Source organism: Psittacula echo (assembly GCF_963264785.1).
Source record: "Psittacula echo genome assembly, chromosome: 7".
NCBI classification, from domain to species: domain Eukaryota; kingdom Metazoa; phylum Chordata; class Aves; order Psittaciformes; family Psittacidae; genus Psittacula; species Psittacula echo.
In genome coordinates, this window is record NC_137740.1 from 24873279 (window position 1) to 24898715 (window position 25437).

Consider the following 25437-nt stretch of genomic DNA (forward strand, 5'->3'; position numbering starts at 1 on the left):
GTCTGTTCTGTCCTTTGCAGCTTATTGGATCTTCCACAACCTCTTCCAAAAAACTGGGACCATCTACTTGACCAGATCATGCACACTGCTCTCAGACGGTCAGCAAAAGGGCCCCATGATACTTGTCTGTTGTCTTCTCTCCCATGAGGTTGGAGGAAGTCCAGGTTGCTACAGCCCTCACTAATCCTCTCCTGGTCCTGACATGTCCTTAAATATATCACCAAACAACAAAATCCAAACCTGTATCAAAGACAGTACTTCGTACATGGGAATGCCTGGTATATTAACTGCATGCCAAACAGACACCAGAAGTCTCCTTGTAGGAAAGATGGTGTTCTGCTCATTCAATTTGGGAGGAATAGACTTCTTTCCTTTGCCTTTGATAAACAAATGAAAATGTCACTGCCAGGCAGTAGAGTTCTGCATTTCTCCTAGAGAGGTGGGTCTTTCTTTTCATTGCCCTGTGTTGCTGTTCCTGGTCAAAATATTGCTATCTTGTAAACATAGTGTTGGACAATAGAAAGGGACTTGTTCACTTAAATGCTTCTAGCTTTATAGAGTCCATGGAATAGGGCAAAACCGAAGTATGTAGGGTACCTCTGACAGCTGTTTTCCCGTCCTTTGTATCCATTTACATCCTTTCTTACAACAACCTCATAGCCTGCAGTGTAATTGATAAATGCTCAGGGTCTGCATACCTATGGTATTTCTAAGTGATGCTGTCAAATAAGACCTGACTTTACTGGGAGCACCAGAACATCCCAGGAAAGTTCCTAGTAGATGTGCAGCGTCTCATTGGATGCAGTTTGGTTGTGTTAATCTTTTTATATGCCCAACTGTAAATGATTTGTGAGAAAAAACAGTGATCTGATCTATTTAGAGTGCTTACTAATGACTCAAACTATTTACTTGTTTCCTGTACAGGGAAATAATGCTGATGTTTGAAGAGCTGGGTGATATCTTCTCAGACCATGACAATTATCTGACAAGCAGGGAACTACTGATGAAGGTGAGAATTAGCTGAGTTGCAAGGCTTGTGATCTCAGTTAAAGCTGAGGTTAATGTTTTTTCTGACAAGCTACCAAGGCTCATCTCTCCCTGAACTACTCTATGTGGTGCTTCAGGGGAGACAGGTCCGTGAAACCTGTACTTTTCTGTTGGGCTCAGAGGTGATTTCATTGTTCCTGAAAAAAACCTACACTAGCATTACCGTGTTGAGCTTGGATACCCACAAGCAGCAGGCTGCAGCAGCACAGATTTGATGTGGACTTGTTCACAAGACAGCAGGTCAGGATCGCTTGGAGCCCCTCAAGTTGAATGTCACACTGCTGTAGTTTGGTAAGGCTCCTTTGGGCGTGGTGAGGTCTAGGTCCAGAATAGCTCTATGTGCTGTATTTCACCTGCGACAGCGCTGGAGCCACAACCAGAGGGAAGAGGTGCTGCGTGGTGTAGTTTTGCTGAAACGAGTTACAGGTTAACGCTTTGGCTTTATGCTGCTCTGTCTAGAGAGATAAGCCTCTCGCTTGTGTACCTCTTAGAAGACCTGGAAAGGCTCAGGTTTGCACTGGTGAGTGTAGAGCAGCTCCAGATGAGATCTTCAACTGGGCTGCACCACTGTGGTACTTCTGACTTCACTGGAGCACTGCCACTCAGCTGCAGCAGAGGAATGAAAGCAAGATGTTTATCCATCTTCCCGTAGCTTTCTCAGGCCTAGAAAACGGGACTGGGAATTTCGAAGGAACAGGCTTCCTGCTCTTGTGTGTGGGCAGATGGACAGCAAAGCAGGTTCTCTCTGAAAGTTAGACTTGTATGCTCTTCTGGGTGATCCCCGAGTTCAGGAGCTTGAAAGGAGTGAGGAAGAACAGCAGGGAAAGGTTATATTCTGTAGAAACTAAGGAGTGCTTGCAGCAGTATTCTCTGTTTGCATAAAAAAGTTTCCAGAACCTGGCTAATCAGTTTACTTTTTGGCAGTTGTATTCAGTCAATCTGGCATTTGTACCTTACCCCCTTGCCTTGGTATCTGAAACACTGTGTTTTGCTCAGGAAGGATGGGTGAACACATTCAAACCTGTCAATCTGCTTTGTTTACCATGAATTATCCACCTCTGTCACTAAGTTTTAAATCAGCTTTTGGAAGTAGTGAGAGGAGAAAAATTCCACAGAATAGCTAGAACCTCTCTCCTACTTCTTGCCTTGGACCGCTTTGTAACGATTGGAGGGTTCATGTCCCCTGAATCCTTAAAGTCTTTGTTTCATTTCACTATAAATAATCTCTCTAGGGAAGCTGTGTTTGACCTTGCCTATCCATCCTCCAAATTTAAATGCAGAGCAGACAAAATGCCACATGAGACAGGTCGGCTGGCACGGAGAGGGAGCACTGTGTTCTCCCCAAACAACAGCTCTGCTGTAGGCTGCAGTTTTAGCTTCTGTGCCTGCCTGCTGGCTGCTGCTAGAGAATCTCGAGTTTACCTTTCAGGTATCCTGAAGATATTGAAATAACCCTTCTTGTTCATTTGCTCCTGTTTTTTAGCCAAGGAAGGAAATACAGTTTGAGTGATCTGTTCAGTACCTGAGACTGAGAGAACTAACCATCATAATGAGAGGCTCTTTACAAGTGTAGACTGTTGTTTTGTGCCTCTTAAAAAGACATTGATAATGATTCATGCCCTATCTACCTGACCACTGGAAAAAAATAAATAACTCACAGCATCCCTTATAGATCCAAGGAAATAAAGGCTACAGGTCTATTGTGAAATACCTCATCCATTCATAAGAAAGCTTATATTGTGGAGACAAAAACCTATTACTTTCATTTCCTGTGTGTTTCTGGATTAGTAAATAAGCCACAGGGGGTAGTTGCCGAATCTGTATGTCACGGCATAAGAAAAACAACAAAGCCTTACATAAGATAGAGATGTTTACCTGTAGTACTCCTGATTAGGAAATTTAACCAAAGTCCTGAGGTCAGGAGTTTCAGGATAGAGTTTAGAGAAGCGTCTAGACACCTGAAGTATATGTAAGCTGCTCTGATTTGAACTCTCAGGAGATTTTCAACAGCACTTAGCTTTGGCCTGAGTAGAGCCATTTTGCAAAAAAATTCCCTTGTAGTCATCCTGTGGGATTTTGTCCAAAATTCCCAATCAGTGTATGAGCACCAGAAAATTAGCACATGTATACACATGTGTAGCTGCACAGCAAATGTTTTTGCTGGCCTGGCTTGCCTGATTAAATGTATTTGCAATTGTTTTACACAAATGTAGTCGCCAGCTTACCACTTAGCTCTTCCATTAATTGCCTTTAATTCCCTTTTAACTCACAGGAAGGAACATCCAAATTTGCGAATCTGGACAGCAGTGTGAAAGAAAATCAGAAAAGGACACAGAGGCGACTGCAACTTCAAAAAGATATGGTGTGTTTGGGGTCCTTTTTGAACTGGTAACACGATTAACCCTAATTGGTGAATTATAGAAGCAGCAAAATCTAGAAAAGTATTTAACAAAGTGAATGATCTGTACGTAATACTCATGAATTTGCTTTCTGTCAAGAAAAACAATAGTATCAATGCTATTGATTAGCTGATACAAAGCAAGTGAACCAAAAGGTTTAGACTGAGTATGTAGTCAAAGTGTTTGTCCCTGTAGATATATGCCAGAAGCTGTATTGCCCTCATGCTGTGAATCGTACTAAGCAGGTAGTACTATGTGTGTGTACATATAATGTGCAGAGAGAGAGAGAGAGAGAGAGATGATCCCACACATGCATCCATTTTTCTGGGTATACAAACAGTTACAAAGTGGGATTCATGCTGCACCCAGCTCAAGCTGTTGTGGCCTAAGCTGACCTGCCAAGCTGTGACAGGAATGGCTTTCAGTACAACCCAGCTGTCCTTTTACTTCAGCATCACCTGTCTGTGTACTGAAATGCTGGAGGAAATGGATATGCAAAGCATCAGCATTGCCAATGCATTCAGTGATCTGATGCTGGGAATGCTCAAAGATTGCAGGATTTGGTGGATGTATGCAGGGGTCAACTTCATGTTCCCTGGTGCCTGTCTTCCCCTGCAAGAGTTAACTGGGTATATGGACTTGCTTTTCCTATTCCCACTTGAAAATGCTTCACATCCCAACCTGTTCTTTGGGATGGACACTGAGCCAGGAGTTTGGCCTTAGTTTCAAGTTTTCAGATTTACTAAGCCTGTCATAGAAAAAAAAAGTAATAAGTGATTGATGAATATAAACATGAGTTCCTAAGTTTCAACTCTCTTGTTTCTGTCCTACAAGAAAGAATTCCATTAACTATTCTTGTTAACCCTTAGAGAGAAACACAAGGAAAGACATGCAGTAAAATACGTAATGTAAATACTGAAATCCTTGTGATAAACAAAATCAGCTGTGGCCAGAACAGAAAGCTTGTTTACTTTTAAACAAGCTCATGAATCTTCTGCCATACTAGCTTGAAAATTGCACAGACTTTTACAGAGATTGCTTTGTAAAACATACCTGGTTTCCAGTCTACTGGTGAAAATGGCTTTCGTCTCGAAATTGGCAAAGATTTAAAAGGACAGGGAGAGAGAAATCTGGGATGCTTCTGGAGGCGAAAGTGCTGAATATGATATTCTGTCTATTTGCTTGGAAAAAAATATGGATCATGTTGGATGGTACAAACAAGCATTTTGTTCACAAGTTTAGAAACAGCCTGAACCGCACAACTGCCAGCAGCCCAGAAAATTTAAAATTTAAGTAATTAAAATGCAGTGAGTGGCTGGGGAAGACGGTCATTTCTTGGAGGAAAAAAAAGCGGTGACTTGATTTGACTTGACTGTCACATGTTATAAAATCATTAAGTAAATACCCACTGGAATGAAGCGGAGAAACCGTGTACACAGGCTAGCTAGGACCATTCCTCAGCTCTTTCTCTCGTAGTAGGAAACCAAGAGACCCTCTCCCTGGTGCTTTACGCTTCTTACACAAGCAGATTTTCCTGGTGACCCACTGTTAGAAATCAGTGTATGGTGGCAGTGCTGTAATTATAAAATCACATGGCAATATCTGTAAGAACATCCTGCGCTCCTTAGGATTTGGCTTAAATCCTAAGATTTAAGAGATCCTCAGGACAGTGAGAAGAGCGTGCAGCAAGCTCACTGCCTTGGACATCAAGAAAGCAGACTTTGGCCTCTTCAGGAACCTGCTTAGTAAGGTTCCATGGGATACAGCCCTAGAGGGCAGGGGGGCCCAAGGACGTTGGTTGATATTCAAGGATCACCTGCTACAAGCTCAGGAGTTTTGTGTCCTCACTAGAAGGAAGTGTGGCAGGGGGGCCAGGAGACCTCCATGGATGGAATAACAAGCTGCTGAGGAAACTTAGACGGAAAGAGGCTTATGAAAGGTGGAAGCAAGGGCAGGTGGCCTGGGAAGAATACAGGGATGTTGTCCAGGAAGCTAGGGACCAGATTAGGAAAGCTAAGGCCCAGTTAGAATTAAACTTGGCTAGGGATGTTAAGGATAACCAGAAGAGATTATCCTTCTAAGGGTAATGTTAAGGATAACCAGAAGAGATTCTGTAATTACATTGCAAATAAAAGACAGACTAGGGACAATGTGGGCCCTCTCCAGAAGCTATTGGGAGAACTGGCTACCCTGGATTTGGAGAAGGCTGAGGTTCTTAATGACTTCTTTGCCTCAGTCTTCACTGGCAAAATCTCTGACCACACCACCCAAGTCTTGGAAGGTGGACGCAGGGACTGTGAGAGTGAAGACCTGAGGCCCACTGTAGGAGAGGATCTGTTTCAAGACCATCTTAAGAAACTGAATGTGCACGAGTCCACGGGACCTGACACAGTCCATCCACGGGTCCTGAAGGAGCTGGCAAATGAAGTTGCTAAGCCACTGGCCATCATATTTGAAAAATCATGGCAGTCAGGTGAAGTTCCTGATGACTGGAAAAAGGGAAATATAACCCCCATTTTCAAGAAGGGGAAAATGGATGACCCAAGGAATTACAGACCAGTCAGTCTCACCTCTGTGCCTGGCAAAATCTTGGAGCAGATTCTCCTGGAAGGCATGCTAAGGCACATGAAAAACAACAAGGTGGTTGGTGACAGCCAGCATGGCTTCACTAAGGGGAAATCCTGCCTGACCAATTTGGTGGCCTTCTATGATGGGGCTACGGAACTGATGGACAGGGGTAGAGCAGTTGATGTCATCTACCTGGACTTGTGCAAAGCCTTCGACACTGTCCCACATGACATCCTTGTCTCTAAATAGGAGAGACATCAATTTGATGGGTGGACCACTCGGTGGATAAAGAACTGGCTGGATGGCCGCATGCAAAGAGTTGTGGTCACTGGCTCGATGTCCAGCTGGAGACCAGTAATGAGTGGTGTCCCTCAGGGATCGGTGTTGGGACTGGTCTTGTTCAACATCTTTGTCGGTGACACGGACAGTGGGATTGAGTGCGCCCTCAGCAAGCTTGCCGATGACACCAAGCTGTGTGGTTCGGTTGATATGCCGGAGGGAAGGGATGCCATCCAGAGGGACCTTGACACGCTTGTGAGGTGGGCTGATGCCAACCTTATGAAGTTCAACCATGCCAAGTGCAAGGTCCTACACCTGGGTCAGAGCAATCCCAGGCACAGCTACAGGTTGGGCAGAGAAGAGATTCAGAGCAGCCCTGCAGAGAAGGACTTGGGGGTGTTGGTCGATGAGAAAATGAACATGAGCTGGCTGCAGTGTGCCCTCGCAGCCCAGAAAGCCAAGCGTATCCTGGGCCGCATCAAAAGGAGTGTGACCAGCAGGTCGAAGGAGGTGATCCTGCCCCTCTACTCTGCTCTCGTGAGACCTCACTTGGAGTATTGTGTGCAGTTCTGGTGTCCTCAACATAAAAAGGACATGGAACTGCTGGAACAAGTCCAGAGGAGGGCCACGAGGATGATCAGGGGACTGGAGCAGCTCCCGTATGAAGACAGGCTGAGAAAGTTGGGGCTGTTCAGCCTGGAGAAGAGAAGGCTGCGTGGAGACCTCAGAGCAGCCTTCCAGTATCTGAAGGGGGCCTATAAGGATGCTGGGGAGGGACTCTTCATCAGGGACTGTAGTGATAGGACGAGGGGTAGCGGGTTAAAACTTAAGCAAGAGAAGTGTAGATTGGATATAAGGAAGAAATTCTTTACTGTTAGGGTGGTGAGGCACTGGAATGGGTTGCCCAGGGAAGCTGTGAATGCTCCATCCTTGGCGGTGTTCAAGGCCAGGTTGGACAGAGCCTTGGGTGATATGGTTTAGTGTGAGGTGTCCCTGCCCATGGCAGGGAAGTTGGAACCACATGATCTTATAGTCCTTTCCAACACTAACTATTCTATGATTCTATGATTCTATAAATTCTGGATTAGATACCAAGGAATACACATAATGAAAGAAAACGTAATTTGTAAGACCACTGGTTAAGCAGACTACTTGTACTTCATTTTTTTTATACAGGAGCATTCTAGCATTCTAATTATTACCACTTGTCAGTCAATCCAACGTTGCTCTGATCATTTGCAGGGGGTAATGCAAGGCACGGTTCCTTACCTTGGTACCTTCCTCACTGATCTCATCATGCTTGACACAGCCCTTCCGGACTATGCTGAGGTAATTTGGGGTGATTTTTTGAATCCTCCCTGCCTTCCCACCACTGTGTGTGTCTGTTCCCCTATCTTCTACTGGGAAGGAGTAAGCAGTTTTATTAGCAACAAGAATCTTGAGTGCAGATATCTCTAGGGAAAAGCTTAGCATTGTATATTGTCTTGTTTCCCTAGGTTAGGAAACGTGAAGACGGTAGGTTTTCTATTATTCTGTTTTACTTTCTGAAAACATTTTAGGTATAACGATTTTTGTGAATAACTGGTAAAATACACTGACAAATTCAGCTCTTCAGACCGATCAGTAAAGTGCTTCAGTATTGAGTCAGACTTGTCACTCTTGGCAGTTCCCTTCTGTCCATGCTTTGTGTTCAGTTGGTGAACTCACTGAGGAACACTGCTAAACTCAAAGCCCAGCCAAAAGCCAAGTTTGTTTCTTGCATTCAAAATCCTGCTAGCGTTCTTCAGACCTGATCTCAACACAGGTTTTAGGAGCACCCTTATGCTTTTCCATTTAGGCCATGAGGACATATATCCTTTGGAGAGTCAGGTGACTGCTGTGGTTTATACCAGATCTGAAAACAGCTATTTGTAGAAGGTGCTTACTCAGGGCAGGTCTGTGCTTTACATTAGCTTTGCTACTTCTTCCTGTTTGTGATTAAATTCCACTGAGCATGGGCTCTTCTACTCTGATCCCTTCTTTTTCCTTCTAACAGGGTGGCCTGATAAATTTTGAGAAGAGACGAAGGGTAAGCTGAATGTTCTGTGATGTTCAGTTTAGTGATGCCCTCTTCTAGAGTGAGGCCATTTGTCTTTGCTCAGGGATATACAACAGCTGTTAATTTTAATTCAAGTTCATGAGGAAAGAACAGATCCCAGAAATGCTGTGAGCCTCTGCCAAACTGTGCGTGTGGCAGGGGGTCGTGCAGGAAGAGAACCTACTTTTTAGATGTGAGCAACAGGGGAAGAGGAGCTCAGGCCACTTACTTCCATGGGATTTACATCTGTGGCATAAGACTATGTGTTGAATAAGACCTGGTGGCATGAGAACTTTGCATTCCAGAAGATACAGTTTGTAACTATCTTCCTTCTGCTGCAGTTAACTATTTGTAGATAAAAGGCTGCACAGAATGAACTAGGTACACAGGACTGAGAAATAAATGCTGTCTTTCCTTTCAGCCTGATCCTTGTTGGTCAGAGAGATAATGCTGTGTAGGAGTAAAGGTACTAAGGTTGCATTTGTCTAAATAAAGTCCTGCCAAATCTCCCTTCTGGGGTCTGAAAGGAGACTTGGATTTGGCTGTGATGGAGCCATTTCCTTCCCTTAACTGCTTCCAGTTCTACAGGCCACTTCTTGGACTTGCCTTGTATGTACAGCTAAACAGCTCAGGATGCTAATAATGCAATACAGGCACTTCTCCACGGCCATCAGTCCAGCTTCATACAAACCAGTGGCAAAGCTGCCCTCTGAACCATGATGAGTACTCAGCTCCATACCTACATCCTGATTCTATAACGTCCTCTAATGCAAGGGAGTTTTAAGGGTTATTTTGGCAAAGTGTGTATGCGCATTCTAGTCACCCATATTAAGGGTAGCATTTTATGTTCCTCTGGTGCAGGTTTGAGTGCACAACGTGCAAAGTTGAGGAGGATCAGATTCTGCTTTCATCCCAGGCACCCTTAATTATTACCCTTGCTTGGTGCCTGAGAACCACTTACGTTCAGAATATGATTCTTCTCTCAGAGCTGGTCTGGCCAGCACAGGGGTGAGAGGGTAGGTTAGTCTGAAGGATTTATGACCTTCGCTACTCTTGTTCCTAGAGGAACAAGCAGCAGTGCTGCTGTTTGGTGGGTTTGCACCAGCATTACACTTCAGTTGGTACTTGGGAAATGACTTCACTGTTTGAAAAACTGGTTCTTGAAATTGTCACTCAGCTGAAACTGAACTTCAGGTCAAAAAATATGTCCTGGCGCTTTTGGTCTGTATGTTTATTATATTAATGAATTTTGCTTTATCTTGTTTTCTACTTAGAATTTATTTCTGATTATGTATCTACTTAGAATTTATTTTTGATTATGTATTTTCTTAGGAATTTGAAGTAATTGCCCAAATAAAGCTCCTACAATCTGCATGTAACAGCTATTGCATGGCACCAGACCAAAAATTCATCCGATGGTTCAGAAGACAGCAGCATTTAACTGACAAGGAGAGGTAGGTTAAGTCCTGCTGGTGAAGCAGGCTTTTCTTACTCCACACCCACCTGCAAATAGGTTATGTCAGCCTTTAGTTATCCTCCTAAAGGAACTTGTATATACTGCTGCTCCGGGAGAGTGAAAATACATCTGCCTTCTGCTAAGCAGCTGTAGAAAACCTGTTGAACACTTAGCAGGGTTTAGTTTTGAAACTGGATATCAGACCTGACTTTGAAGTACGATAGTCTGTTGGGTCTAGGCTGTCTGTATGCCCAGACACATGCTCAGAAGTTGATCCTGAGGGATGTCAAGACGCAGTCACTGAGCCTTCAGCTGGTGGATGCAGGCAGCAGGTAGCCACAGCCACACAGAGCTCACTGAATGCTTGCCAGATAAATATCTCCCCAGGCGTTTGGGGTGGGTTTTGCAGGCCTGCTGAGTTCTGTGCTCCTGCACGTGCTGCTAGGCCAATCTGAGACAATTTACTTACGCATTTTAATATCTCCACTATGTAGATGAATACCCCTCTGCTGCACTAAGAGTGTAAGCACAGATACATACTGCATTGTACTGAGTCATACTAAGAAACTATGTCAGCTTATCCATGAGGAACATAATCCAAAAAATGCACTAGTTGTTAAGACTATTCTAAAGAAGTGAAATATCCCCTTCACTGTGGTAAAATGTACACACAACTATGCTCCGCTCTGTGGAATTGCAGCCTGTGAAGTAGGTATACCTGAAGGTTTCTCAAATTTCTTGAATATTGCTACTTTGAGATCTCTAACTAATAGTCTTGCCTGTAAAAATTAACCCAGTGGCTTCTGTTCTGCAGTTATGACCTTTCACGTGAGGTTGAAGCAGCTGCTGACACCAGCACCACATCACCAAAATCTCGGAAAAGCATGGTGAAGAGGTTCAGCCTGTGAGTATAATGGAGCAAAGGGCATTTGGTGTTTCATCTATTCAGGCTCATATTAACACAAGTAGTACTCATTTCACCGGCTGAAAAACCTGGCTGTGGATCCAAACCACTGAATTGCTTCAAGAAGACACCATCAGCTAGAAATGCAAACTTCTGAAGCTCTCCCTGTCTACTGTTATAAGTAATCATGAGGATTATTAATGATAAATGAGATTAGAAACAAGTAAGCTTTTCTAAGCTGTCAGAAAAAGGAACAATTTTAGTGCTAGTTTATACATTCAGTATCTATTTGTGTAATAACTTCCCTGAATGCAGTAGCAAAACAAAGTAAAGGAGAATGAAGTCTGGCCTATTATTAGTCTAGTTTGCTATACACATGCAAAAAATTCCTTGCAGGGTTTTAATATGAAAATTGAGGTTATCAAAAGGCATTTGATAAGGGAAACAATCTGCCTAACTACCTTTAAATTAAAGAAGGAAAAAAAAATCATGGGGATGTGGTCCATTTTTGTCTTACACCACAGAGATTCAAACAGAAGATGGGTGGAGAACAGGGGCATACAGCTAAACAGACATGGGAAACAATAGACTAGCAGGAATTCAGGGAAAGCTGCAGGGAATGAAAGCAGAGATCAAGGACTGATGTAAAAATACCTTCAAGGTGAGAAATTTGAACCTGATGCGAGAGGACATACGAAGAGACTCCCATATATCAGTGGCGTAATCAAAATGAGGGGGAAAACGATGAAGTTGACTGCACTACCATCTCTTAACTGTCCTTTCCTGCTTGGCTCTTGTACGTAGTTTCCTCAGAACAGTCAGTTGCTGTTCGTATCAGCCAGCGCTACTGCAGGTTAGAGTCTGAAAGAATAATAGATGTTTTCAATCTGGAGTTTTGAGTTCTTATACACACACAAAAAAAATCCAGGAAGCTGTTCAGAAAGTGTTTCAATGAGTCAGAGTTGGTGATAGGACAATGTGACCTTTGAAGATGACAGTGCCTGAACTCTCGGTGACCTGTCATTTGGGTCTCCCTTGGCCTGTGCCTAAACTGTGCACAGGAGGTGTTGCTGGAGAGCATAGGCTTTATTCTTTCGTTTCTGATTGTGTTTCAGTGCTGTGCTGTCATTTACCATACTGAGTTTGTTTGCACTGTGCAGTCTTTGTCTAAAGAGTTGTTTCATCTGCACTCTGAATGTGTTTTCATGCAAATCAATACTGTAGAAAAGGCTGGCATAATTCATCCCAGTAACAGCGAGTGACACCTCTCTAAATTGTCTTAAACCATTAACTGCATGCTGACTAACATCTAATTCATCTTGCTTCTCTACTTAACATATTATACAAGTTTGTTTCCTTTGACACTCCTTTAAATTTATTTGAGCTGCATTCAGAAATGAGTCTCAGAGAGAGTGAGCAAGCCTGTAATTTACATTTTCTTGTGATCTCCTTGTCTACGTCTCCATTCAGACTCTTAGAGAAACTGGTAGCTGTAGCTCCTTTATTGAGTGAAAAATCTGCAGCAGGGATGAATTTGCCTTTTGAAACCTTTGCCTGGTGTATGGCCATGCATTACTTTTCATGCACTGTTTCACTCACTCATGGTGACTGAGTAGGTCTTGAGCTGCCTTGTGTACGCAGTCCTGTACTGCTTCCTTGTGTATGCAGTCCTGGCCTGCTGTCAGGGTGTGACAGCAGTGCAGGACTGTGTAAGGTGGAGCCAGCTGCCATGCCTTGAACTTGCCTCTCATCCTGTGTTTTGTGAACACATCAGATTTACCATCAATCATTTCCTAGCAAATGAGTCTGAAAATCTAACAGTCCAAAGAGGAGCCTTGTTTGTGACACGGGGACATTAGCTATGATTTTGGCCTTGCAGCTGGTGGGTGTGCTAGGTCAAGAAGGTATTGTGTTAGTGTATAACAAGCTCTCTTGACAAATTGTCTAAACAACATAGAGGAAATGAAAACAATGGGACAGTCGAGATAGGAAAACAAAACAATACATAGGACTTTTGAACCAAGTGACAGCTTTGCTTAGCCCAGCTCTGTCATGCTTTTGCTTACTGGCTTTTATGCTTTGTTTCCTATCCTAGATTGTTTCTAGGCTCTGAGATGATAGCCCATAGCACACCCATCAAAGAGCAGCCCAAATCTACCCCAGGTGGGAGCTCTGGTGAAAGCACAGACTCGGCCAGTGTTTCATCATGTGAGTTTAACCACTCTGAAGCTGAAGACGTCTGCATTGGTCCTGTAGACACTCCTGACACTCTTGACACTCCTCATGAGTCTCAGAAAAAGGTACAGTCTGGGCCTGTTGCCAGCAACATATATATATATATATATATTATAAATATATAAATATATATAAACATATATAAATAGCATGTAAGAGACTGTTGACACACACGCAGGCCCTAGATGCCTTCCCAAGCCTGTTGGTCTTGGCTAGAGAATTGCTTTTAGTGGAATGGAGAGACTCTAGAAATAGATGTGTAAAAATGGAAGCAATGCAGTCAGGATTTTTGCACAATCTTTTCTATGTTGCTGAGATACGAAGCAGACTGAAGTTCTCCTTCCCTGAAACCTCACGTTCTTGTGCTTGGCAGTGTTCTTCGCTTAGGTGAGACCGTAGAGAAGCACAAGATGAATTTTTCTTTCAGTCTCTAACTCTCCATTTTGAGAGGGATGGGGCAGGTTAGTGACAGTTCTACCTTTGAGCCTGGAGTGAAGAGCCTGAGCATCGCACTCACTTATGGCACATTAGCAGTAAAATGGACAAGAGGATTTATAAGGCCCCACAAACAAAACCAAATGAAACAGGAGATGGGATCAGCTGAAGAGTAGTAAGATCAACAGCCAGTCATTGAATATCTCCTTGAATATCTCAGGTTTGATGACTTATTCTGCTGTCAGCAGCCCACTTTTGTGTCCATCCTCAACCAGCTGTAGCTGGAAAAGGAAGTTTGGCTTTGTCAGCAGCTGTATGCTCACGAAGCTCAGCTGCAGTAAGGCTGTGCCTCCACTCTGGGAAAGGTGTCTTTTAGGTGTGGAAGCATGTGTGCATTGGTAACGGCCTAATCCTGGGGAAGACAGAGCAGCTGCAATTGCCCAAGTGACAGGCAGGTACGGTCAGGGTTGACTAACCCTGTGGGTTTGACCTCCTGTGAGCTGCCCCTGCCAAGATGAACACCTTGCCTCGGCTCAGGTTAATTTCACTTGGAAAGTCAGTATGCAGTATGGAGCTGCTGTACCTCCTCCTGCACACCAGCTCACTCAGCACATGCAGCCAATGTCTTATACAAAGTCACTGAACCAGGGCGCCTGGAATCCATCCCATTTTGCAGAGAAGGCAAAGCCCTGCACCCTGGCAGCTGGGACATGCAATGGCAAAATGGGTGTGAGGCTGAAGCTGTGTTTGTGCTGAGAGCAGGTAGGTAGAGTGTGCGCTGTGACCATCCAGAGACAAACTATACAGGCAGGAAAATGGCAGAAGGGATCTGATAGGGGGAGCCACAGAGACATCTTTCTTACACACACTGCCTTTTGAACTAAATTCTGTTAACTGTATTGTTGAAGCCCTTTGCAGGGATGCTTTTTTGAAGAGAGTTATTTTGGGTTTAGCTGATGGATATTTTACTAAAATTTGTACTAAATGTTCTTAAATTAAGCAAAAATCCCAGGCACTGGCATCCATAATTTTTTTTAAACTGTTTAGCTGGAACAGTTGTTAATGGTGGTTTTGATAAGCAAGTTAGGAAATGGAATTTCCTCTCAGCAATTCTTGAACAAGGCCAAGAAAGAGAATGGCCAAGCCCTGAGAAGGAAGGAAGGAAGGGAGGAAGGGAGGAAGGGAGGAAGGAAGGAGGCAAATTTCACTAAGGAGAGAATATTCAAGGAGAAATGGCAGACAGGGAGGTGTGCGTGCATCTTCAGTCCTGTAAAGGCTCCAACCTGGCGCAGGAGCAGTGATGCCCATGACTCCCTCTGTTCTTTCCCAGCCGGGGTTGCCTGCAACCTGATTCTGTTTATCTGCTGCCACCTCCTGGCCTGCTCCAGAGGTGCAGGAGGCACCTCTGAGGCGAAAGCAAACAGTGCACAGTGTCCAGCACACCGAATTGGAAATCAGTTTTCATTAAAATGGTGAAAAGAATCAAATGAAGTTCACTTTTTCTGAGGCAAGGAATACCACTGCCAGTCTGCTGGGCAGAGTGCACATGACTGAGGTTTTCTATATGCCTTCTGCTTTCTCAAGTTCTTCCTCCAGAATTACTCATGCAGACAGAAAAGATGTCCAGCTTGTGACAGTGTTTTTCTTTCTTTGTGTAGCTCTCTGAATCCTACACCTCCAGTTCCATCAGCTATTCTATGGATGCATCTCCCTTGGGGGTGGCATCTGTAATCTCAGCTCCTGCCATGCTGTTCTCCAGTGACAAGTGCTCTAACTCTGTGACACCCATTACCTCAAAAGAACTGTCTCCTGTTTACAACCAGCAGAACAAAGATATGTGCATCATCCGAATCAGCACAGAAGACAACAATGGCAATATGTACAAGAGTATTCTGGTGAGTGGCGTGGAACAGCAAAATGCTGTTAGTGTAGATGATGTCCTCATCCAGGGCTTAAACAAATTGTGCTTTTAGTTTTTAAAGCACCTGTTCACTGAGCTGACTAATCAAACCTCCCTTGCAAGGGAAAATTACAAACATTACAATTCAAAATATGTGGAGCATAGGTGAGAGGTTTGGAAATATCATCTTTGTGGAAGTTATGGTCTTGAAATTAAAGCTTGTGCTTTATCAACAAGTTCAAACTGAAGCATTCTGATCAAGGACAGGCTTTGAGGCTCCTGCCTTTCTCCAAGTGCTAGATGCTTTAGCTCTGAATTTGTGTGTGAGTTTTGACACAAGACACCACGTGCCAAGCTGCTCCCCAGCTTTCCCGAAGAGATGGTTTCTGGAAATAGGGAGCTGTACACAGGGAAGCTGACAAGCCCTTTAATTACTCATCTTCTCTCTGTGACAAAGTTTGCCAGACCAGCAGCAACCCATGCTTCCATTGTGGAAAGGTGCTTCCCTTGATGCTGGTTCCACAGAGGGGTTCTAGCAGTGGTGGGCCAGTTGCATGCAGGTCTGTGTGGGACCACGGGCAACATGACTTGCCTGTGCTATATATGATCTCTGAAGTTAATTCTGATGGAGACTCAGCTGCTGAACAAATGCTTTTGGTCACTTGGGGCCTGTGGGAGGGATGTAACAAACACAGAGGGGTCGTTCTTAGCACTTTTTAGCTACCTTACGATTTTAATGGTCTGATGTCTTCAAATTGCAGAGATGGTCCCTGTGAGCCTGACAAATATGGTTACTGGCAAGATCAATCTTCTGCCTGCCTGCATAAGCCTCTGAAGGGAGCCCAATGTCTGATCAGGATGCACAGTGCTTCTACAGCAGACAATAAACCCAGTTAACAGGCCAAAAATCTTTGCAGGATATCAAAGAAAGTATTTAGGACAGGAGACTGCAGATTAGTTGATGTCTGCAAACCACAGATGGCGCAGCTATTTAAGTGTACTTTTTATGGCTAGGTGAGAGCAGCATCTCATCTCTCAAAAGTGTTTGCTTTGTGATTAACTACTGCTTCTTCTAATAGAGTACCTGTCACCTTGAACTAAAAACCCACCTAGTACTTTGTTACTGACCCATAATTTTTTCAGTTCTCTGAAATGTTTCCTAAGACCAAGCGGATTGCAGAAAGGCAGGCATTTGCTAATTGCCAAATTGTTATATAGCACGAACAAGCAGAAGTTCTCATTGCAACTCTGTCTTTTCAGCTAACTAACCAAGACAAAACTCCTGCTGTTCTCCAGAGAGCTCTGTTAAAGCATAACCTGGAATCTGATGCAGCTGAGGACTATGAGCTTGTACAGGTCATCTCTGAGGATAAAGGTAGGGAATCAGAACTCTGCTACTGCTTGAAAGGTTCTGCTGGATTTTGAAGGAAAGAGTGAAACGTGATGCAATGTTAGAAATGCCATGGACCTGTCACAGCTGGCAGTGAGAATAACTGCCAGGGATACACAGGGATGATTTATTATGACAGCCAGCATATTGCTTCATACAGGCAGAGCACACTTGTGGGTTGCCAGGCAGACGTTTGTATGTGCGCTGTGACTGCAGAGCTGTTGACTGAATGGCAGCTGCTCTCTGTCCCTGAGCACAGCCAGCCACCAGTGTCAGGTGCCAGGGTGCAAACTCCCCACGGATCAGGGCAGGTCCGGATCCTACCAGTGTTACCAGGTGGCAATTACAGAGACGTGGCGGGACAGCTCACATGACTGGAATATAGTCATGGAGGGCTATGTCCTTTTCAGGAAAGACAGGCCAGCCAGGCGGGGTGGTGGGGTTGCTCTTTATGTGCGAGAGCAGCTACAATGTACTGAGCTCTGTCCAGGGACAGGGGACGAGCGAGTTGAGAGTCTGTGGGTGAGAATTAAGGGGCAGGCTGGCAGGGGCGATACTGTTGTGGGTGTCTGTTACAGGCCACCAGATCAGGGTGAGGAAGTTGACGAGGCCTTCTACAGGCAGCTGAGAGCGGCCTCACAGTCACAGGACATGGTTGTCGTGGGGGATTTTAACTTCCCTGATGTTTGCTGGAAGGACTACTCAGCAACCCAGCCACAGTCCAGGAGGTTCCTCCAGTGTATGGATGATAACTTCCTCATCCAAATGGTGGATGAGCCAACCAGGAGAGGAGCGCTGCTGGATCTCATCCTCACTAACAAGGAGGGTCTGGTCGAAGCAGTAAAGGTTGAGGGCTGCCTTGGTTGCAGCGACCACGAGATGGTGGAATTCAGGATCTTGTGTGGTAGGACCAGTGGAATAGCAAGTAGAATTGCAACCCTGGACTTTAGCAGGGCAAACTTTGGCCTTTTCAAGCAATTGCTAGGGGAAATCCCATGGGCAAGGCTGCTTGAAGGTAAAGGGGCCCAAGCCCAATTCCCCTCTACTCTGCCCTGGTGAGACCGCATCTGGAATATTGTGTCCAGTTCTGGGCCCCTCAGTTCAAGAAGGACAGGGACCTGCTGGAGAGAGTCCAGCGCAGGGCAACTAAGATGATTAAGGAAGTGGAGCATCTCCCTCATGAGGAAAGGCTGAGGGAGCTGGGTCTCCATAGTTTGGAGGAGACTGAGGGGTGACCTTGTTAGTGTATATAAATATATAAAGGGGGAGTGTCACGAGGATGGAGCCAGGCTCTTCTCAATGGCAAACAATGATAGGACAAGGGGTAACGGGTACAAACTGGAACACAAGAGGTTCCACTTAAACTTGAGAAGAAACTTCTTCTCAGTGAGGGTGACAGAACACTGGAACAGGCTGCCCAGGGGGGTTGTGGAGTCTCCTTCTCTGGAGACATTCAAAACCTGCCTGGACACATTCCTGTGTAACCTCATCTAGGTGTTCCTGCTCTGGCAGGGGGATTGGACTGGATGATCTTTTGAGGTCCCTTCCAATCTCTAGCATACTGTGATACTGTGACACGCAAACAGAGCTCTGAGCACAGTGTCCTCTTGGAGTGGCTTCCAGGTCCTCTGCCAGGCTGGCCATGGCCTGGATTTGTCCTCCATCTCCTGTCCTCTGCAACCTTGCTCCCCTTCTTTGAGAGGCAGATGCTGTGGGTGCCACCTGATGCAGTTTTGGCTGAAGAGGCACGGCAGAACAAGAAAAGGGGCCCAGTACTACCTGGCTGTGTACACTCTATCTTTTCACCCGGTCCCTGTTCTCTTGCAGCTTTCCTTGTATGTGCAATACTACAAATCAGCACTTGCTCTGGTTACTCTTTTGCAGAGCTGGTGATCCCAGACAATGCCAATGTGTTTTACGCCATGAACAGCCACGTGAACTTTGATTTTATCCTGCGGAAAAAAGCTTCGGTCAACATGGATTTGAAAATGAGGAGCCATTGCAATCTAACACTCCCGAGAACTGCCAAACGGGGGCGTTGGAGCAATAGGCTCAGCAAAATTACGATGTGAGGGAGGCAAGGCCACAGGGAGAACTGGCTGAGGCTTTTCCCTTTGCTTACCATCCAGTATTACAGAAAAACAGCAGATGAATTTGTCAGTATTCAACTTTGAATACAGAAGACCTGCAGCCAGCGAGGTGTCTTTTCTCCCTTGCAGCCTTATATGGACAGACAGATGTGGATTTACAGGACAGCAGAGACTGGAATTTTTGTTGTTTTGTTTTGCACATTAGCCTAGGAGGGTGGGAGCCCCAGTTAAAGGGGAAAACAGGACTGCAGCGTTGGTCTGAGGAACATGACACAAGCCAACTCTTTTTGTGAGAAAGCATTTTACTTTGTGCCAGTATTACACAGAAGAAGGTCTAAACTTATAAAAATAAAATTGGAGAAGAAAAGTCTCAGTACAATTGTGCCAGAATTAAGGAGGAGGTCCCAGCCAGCCTCCAGCTGGCTGATGGGAGCGCTAATTTGCAGAAGATGTGGGTGAGCTGAGTGCCAGTAGCAGTTGCTGCCTCCAGGAGGCATTTGAATTTACGAAAAATCAGGATGGGTACTTATCACTGGGGACAGCAGAAACTGCAAGCATGTGTATTGCTCTCTCACACAGCTGGCACACTTCTTTTTGCACTTGTTCTGCACCAGAAAATTGCCTATTTTGGATTTTTTTTCCCCAAAGAATTTTAATATAACAGACTGCACTTGCTTTTGGATGAATGTCATAGTTTGTTCATGAACAACGCAAACAACTGCTACTTGTCGGGATTTAGGTCTTGTCTTAATGCCACTGCAGGGTGGTTCTCCTTTTACTTTGCTAACCCACTGAACACAAATCAATGCCTTTTGCATGTACCCTTAAATGACTGATGTACCTCTTTTTTAATGTGCAATCACTCTTCAAGAGCAAACCTTTAACTCACATTTTCATTCATGAGGGGACACTACATGACCTTTTATTTTCAAAGTGAGTATTGAGATTGCCAGGTTTTAAGCATTACCCCAACCAGGGATTTTATATACTTGTAGCATTATTATGCATAATCTACAGGCACCTCCCTTGCTCTTTATATGCACCTATTAAATGAATTTCCAGACACAGTACATCTGTTCAGCTGGAATAGAGAATTTAATCATCTGTTCTCTGTGAAACTTTAAGTTACAATTTTTGAGGCTTTCCCCAGAACACTGGCTTCCTTGAACTCACAGAGATATTATTTTTAAAAGCCGTAAATAAGACATCAGATTGTAAGCAGCCCTGATGGAAAAGGCTATCTTTGAGATACATTAGTATTAGTCAAACCAGACTCAAATACTGCATTTTATCCATGCCTGGGCCTTGTTTCCTTCCAGTTGCATAGCACCAATTTTCAAAACTGGGCTCAGGTTACATGCTTTGCATCAGGGTCAATGATGCAAACATCACGATCACACACGATCGTTAATGTTTTACACACCTATAAGGTTTGTCACTTCTGTTTACAAGTCACACCATGTAGGTCCTAGCCTGAATACTTTAAGAATTCCAATTTAGGTTTTTTTGAGACAGTGAAGGTTGTGAGTTTGTAACTGAGCCTTACCTCTGCCCAGAGTTGGGGCAAAATTAGAAGTTCAGTTTTCTTTGCATTTCAGTGTAAGCATCATTGATGTCTGTATGGTATCACTTCTAAAGTATACTATTGCTCACTCAAAGGTGTATGTCTGTGTTAAGGTGAAAGTTGAATGTTCTTGATTTTAAAATTACACTTTCCATAAGGTTATATATGAAAAAGATGTTTTTAAATTGCTTTCCTGCAATCTTTATACATAAGTATTAAATCTTTTTCCACTGGTATTTGCCTCGAGTTAGTCTTAAGTTCTCACCTTATATTTTCTCACTGCATGTCAGTTTGGGGGGCTTTGTTTGTTTGGTGTTGGTTTTGGGTTTTGTGTAATGCCTCACACCACCTCTGTCACTCTGCTTACTTAATTGCTTTTACTGTTAGAACTCCTTCCAGCTCCCACAGCTCATCTTCCCTGCTCCCTTGAGAATCTGAAATGCCACATTTCAGCTGAATGCCATTCTGGTGTAACCCTTCAGCTATAACCTTCCTTCAACATTGCTTTCGTTTTCAACATCACACCCAGTAACAAGGTGTGGACTGGTTCTAACAACGCCAGCATGACTGGCATGCATCTTCTTTAAATTCCTGCAGTTTTTCACAAGGGTGGCTTCTGTGTTTCAACAACACTGTTGAAACCAGTGTTGTGGTTTAAGCCCAGCCAGTAACTCAGAACCACGCAGCTGCTCACTCACTTCCCGCCTACTTCCTCCCCCAGCTCCAAGAAGGATGCGGAAGAGAATTGAAAGAATGGAAATCCCATGGGTTGAGATAAGAACAGTCCAGTAACTAAGTTACTACTGCTACCACCAATAATAATAAAGATAAGGGAAATAACAAGGGGATAGAATACAGTTGCTCACCACCTGCCGACTGATACCCAGCCCGACCCAAGCAGCGATCTGGGCCTTCCACTTAACTCCCCCCAGTTTATATACTGGGCATGACATGCTGTGGTATGGAATGCCCCTTTGGCTAGTTTGGATCAGTTGTCCTACCTCTGCTTCCTCCCAGCTTCCCTTCCTCCCTGGCACAGCATGAGACTGAAAAAGTCCTTGATCAGAATAAACATTACTGAGCAACAACTGAAAACATTGGTGTTATCAGCGTTGTTCCCAGTCAAAAGTCAAAAACACAGCACTGCAGCAGCTACTGAGAAGGAGGAAATTACTACAACTGCTGAACCCAGGACAATCAGTCTCACCTGCACTACCCATCGAATTGCAGCACCTTATCATGAGCTCTATGTAAGCCACGTGCACACCGCAAGAGTGCAATGAGCTTGAGAGCTAAAGGTAAACATCAGGGTACTCGGAGGGAAATGGCTAGAAGCTCAGCAGCAGGGAGAACCCAGGTCCTCTAGGACCTCAAGGAGTGGGAAGACAGTAACAGTAAAGTAAGTTCCTTACTTCATCAAATCCCATCTTGTCAGGCTGCTTTGGAGGAACAGAGACATCCTGAGAGAGTTCAATGGGAGAACAATTGACTGAAAGAGGGGAGACTAGCAGGGCTAGTTTGTAGGGTGCCCTGAACATTACAGGAAAATCCCAGAGAGAGACACCAGTAAGGAGAAGAGATCCTTTCAAAAAGAGGTCATAACATGACATCCTCCCACTCAAAAGCTTTTGCAGCTGCTTGTTCAAGGAGCTGAATCTGAAGGTGAGAAAACAGAGAGAACACACAAAGTCTCTCCTTGGAGCAGATGCCTTTGCAAGAGAGAGTCCCACCCACCGCTGAGCTTGTTCACTGGCAACGTCCCAGCAACCTGTGATCAGCAAAACCCTGTTCCCCCTGCACTGACAGAGGGTTTGCTCACGATCAGCTGTAACTGCAGCAGCACTGGGCCTGATGTCACATCAGGCAGCCCACTCAAAACCTACATCCAGAGAAGCCAAGGGAAAGTAGTTTGTTGTTTTTCATTGAGCTCTGGTGACACCTTTTACTATTTAACCACAATCTGAAAGACACTTCCTTTTTTTCCAAAGCTTTTCTTTTTCTTTTTTTTTAATTTTAGCTTTAATGAAATAAGCACAACCACCCCCCTCCCTCTAGGAAATAAAATGAAAAGCAGACACCACATGAATGCATCAACATACAAGGTATTAGTTCCCCTAATCCTTGGTATTTTTAGCAGAGCAGAATTGTCTGCATTAATGCCCCCAGCGTTTCTACCACTTTAAGTTCTGCAGTAAATTGCAGGCTACACTACTTGCCAAGACACACTCAGCTGTCAGCTGCAATTTAGGTAGATGGCATAATAAAAAATACTACCTGCTGACATTCACAGATTTGGCACTGATCTAATCAACTAATCTTATCTGGCCCACTGAGCTCTGTTCTTATCACCTGCTGACTTAAACACAGTTGATCTGTACAGATTCAAGCCAGTATTTCTGTTCCTTCTGGGATAAAAGCTGCTTTAGAATGGTAAAACTACCTTAAAATGGGGAGGCGGACTTGTTCTTGGGCTCTGTTTTTGTCATCAAGTAAACGATTGCTACCAGGGACAGAAAAGGTATAGATAGTTGTATAATGATCAGCCTTTGTCAGGCAGTGACCAGCATTCACAGCTACGCCCTAAACCCACAGCCACATTTAGGCAACTTCTATTTCCCCCAGGGCCCTGTGAGCAGACCTTCCTGCTGGCTGGCTCCAGTTCTTCAGAGCCTCAGCCTGAAAGGAAGCTCAGGATATCTGGCTGGCTAAATGCTATCTTGCCTAGGAGTGCAAGGGGCCCTACAGAGTCCAGCCACACTGAGATTTTGGTCTGAGTCAGTACTCCCACCACAGGCCACATCCTCCCAGCAGAGGTGGGATGGTCTCTTTGGAGCATCACAAAACAGTCGCTTTGAGCAGTAGATCCACTGTGGAAAACCCAGGGTTTGACCCAAGGCGTTTTCCCATTTCTGAACTTGGATGTCATCCTTTTACCCTGGGTGACAAAACTCAGCCCAGGACAACAATCTGAGCAGACCACTGGGCCAGGGTGTTGAAGCAAAGTCTTTGATGTCATGGGTCAGTCCCGGAAAAAGCTAAAGTGCTCCAGGATGGAAGGGAAAATGATGGATTTCAATCCCTAAAGTATTTCTTACACAGATGGAGCTAATGCAATGCAGTTACCACACTCACTGGATGCTGCATTTCTGGGAGAGCTGTCAGAGGGAACAAGTGAGGCAAGTAGACTGGAGAGAGCCTGCTTTGCTAGCCGGGCTTAAACTTCAGTTCTCCTCTGGAGCCAGTATTTCTGTGTCCTGGCCATGAAAGTCAGGACCTCATCTCACCTCTGCCTCCCAAGGCTCCAGTTTCAGCTCTTGCTGCCTCTGCCATTTGTCTCTCTGATGTCATGCCCCTCATGCTCTCATAGCTGAGTTTCAAAATGCCTTGCTTAGTCTGCCAAGACAATGCCATCTTTTTCAGTGCTGTCAAGAACTTCACACCAGAAACATCCCTAAAAGGAAAGCTACAGACATCCGGTGTCTGCTGTGCTGGTCTGGAAACGGTGGCAAAGGCAGTTTTCTCAGCCCATCTCTTCTGCAGAAGCAACTGCCAAAACCAACCAGCTATACTTCTGCACTTTCCCTCTGTTTGTCTGAAGGACAGCCCTTCTTGCTCACCTTAACTTTGCCTCCTTTACAAACAGCACAGCTAAGACCAAATGCACGGCACTCGGAGGACCCACAAGCCACTTTTCTCCACTGCTTCACTTCAGTAAGTCAGAAAACCAGTCATGAAGCTCCCCCAGCTAGGGGTAAGTAAAGCCGGCACAGTGACATTTGGGAAGGCTGCTCATGGACTGCGGAGCCTGCTCCAGCGAGCAGAATTCTACATACTTTGTTAGGATGTTAACTTTTAGCACTGGCCGCTCTCGCTATTGAAAAACCACCAAAACACTGAAGTTGTCTGCCTGGAGCATCTGGAGCATCTCCTTGTGTTGACTCCTCCTCTTGTCTTGAGGCATAAAAAAGATTTGACCAGTTGTGTCCATGGATCAGATGATCCTTAGTCCAGAAATAAGGATCTTAGCGTATGGCCTGAGAAGCTGACCATCTAACAGCCATTTCAGGCTGTGCCGTGGGTTATTTTCTCCTGTTGGGAACGGGTCTCAGGTCTCCCAAACAAATAGTCATGGTATTTTGACTAATGCAGGGATCTCAGGAGTTAGCAGAAAGTTAGCCAAACCTGTGTTCATTCAAGTTTTGAGGATTTTAGTTTTGTATGGCTTTCTCAGCCGGATGAGAAAGTAATGGTCTGCATTTCTGCAAGAGTTACAGCTCTGGACTGTTTCTCAAAGGTGCATTTTAAAGCACACACAGACGGTTTCAGCGGTGAGTAAAATGAGCTTAAACGCACACACACTGAATGTGCCGTGCTGCTGAGCGCCTTCTCCTGTTTCAGGCCAAGGCCCCAGCTACTACCACACGCCCGGCCTGCCGCCGGCGCGGCGGGCACCCACCCCTTCCTCTGGCGAAGGGCAGACGCGGCGGGAGGCGGCGGTGGGCGACACCACCATCGGGCTGGGCTGCGGCCCCCCGCGGCCCAGACGCTGCCCCGCCGCAGGCCCGCGCAGCCTCCCAGGCAGCGGAGAGGCGAGGCCAGCCTGCCCGGGCAGGGGTGTGGGTTGGGCTAGGACGGATCTGGGCGGGTGCGCGGACTCAGACGCCCACCCCCCCCCCCCCCCCGAGGGGTGACCGTGCTCCCGACCCCCAGCCGCTTGGTGCCTGCTATCTTCACCGCAGAGCCGGTTCGCTCCTCTCAGGAAGCACTCGCGGCTCTCTGGGTTTATTCGGGTTAAGGGATCTCTCAAGAGAGACCAAGCATACCTGATGGGAAGGCTAACACAGATACCTTAGGCTCATCTGTAAGATCCAAAACTAAGTGTGTCTAAGGTCCAAGGCTCATCTCACAACAATTTACAGAGCTGGGGAAAGTATGGGAAACTTCATACAGCTTAAGACGATGCAAACTGCTGCTGATGGGGAAAGGCGTGATCTGCAGATCCCCTCCATCCCTGGTGCAGCAGTAGTGTTTGCGTGGAAGTTCCGGTGGTTAAAGATCATGGCAACTGTAGAGGAACTGGCCCATCGAATTAC

The 25437-nt window shown here is 45.2% G+C and overlaps 1 protein-coding gene across 1 annotated transcript in view; it reads left to right on the forward strand.

Annotated features, from left to right (window-relative positions):
* The window catches only part of RGL1 (ral guanine nucleotide dissociation stimulator like 1), a gene marked incomplete at its 3' end in the record, with an annotated part of 79341 nt that extends 54306 nt beyond the window's left edge, over positions 1 to 25035 (forward strand). The window contains exons 9-20 of the mRNA XM_080623992.1: positions 925 to 1009; positions 3320 to 3409; positions 7536 to 7622; positions 8329 to 8361; positions 9703 to 9824; positions 10641 to 10730; positions 12826 to 13030; positions 15059 to 15295; positions 16561 to 16675; positions 18575 to 18758; positions 23988 to 24055; positions 24743 to 25035. Coding sequence (XP_080480118.1) covers positions 925 to 1009; positions 3320 to 3409; positions 7536 to 7622; positions 8329 to 8361; positions 9703 to 9824; positions 10641 to 10730; positions 12826 to 13030; positions 15059 to 15295; positions 16561 to 16675; positions 18575 to 18758; positions 23988 to 24055; positions 24743 to 25035 — 1609 coding nt within the window. The remainder of the gene's footprint in view (positions 1 to 924; positions 1010 to 3319; positions 3410 to 7535; positions 7623 to 8328; positions 8362 to 9702; positions 9825 to 10640; positions 10731 to 12825; positions 13031 to 15058; positions 15296 to 16560; positions 16676 to 18574; positions 18759 to 23987; positions 24056 to 24742) is intronic.
* Between the last annotated feature and the right edge of the window lie 402 nt (positions 25036 to 25437).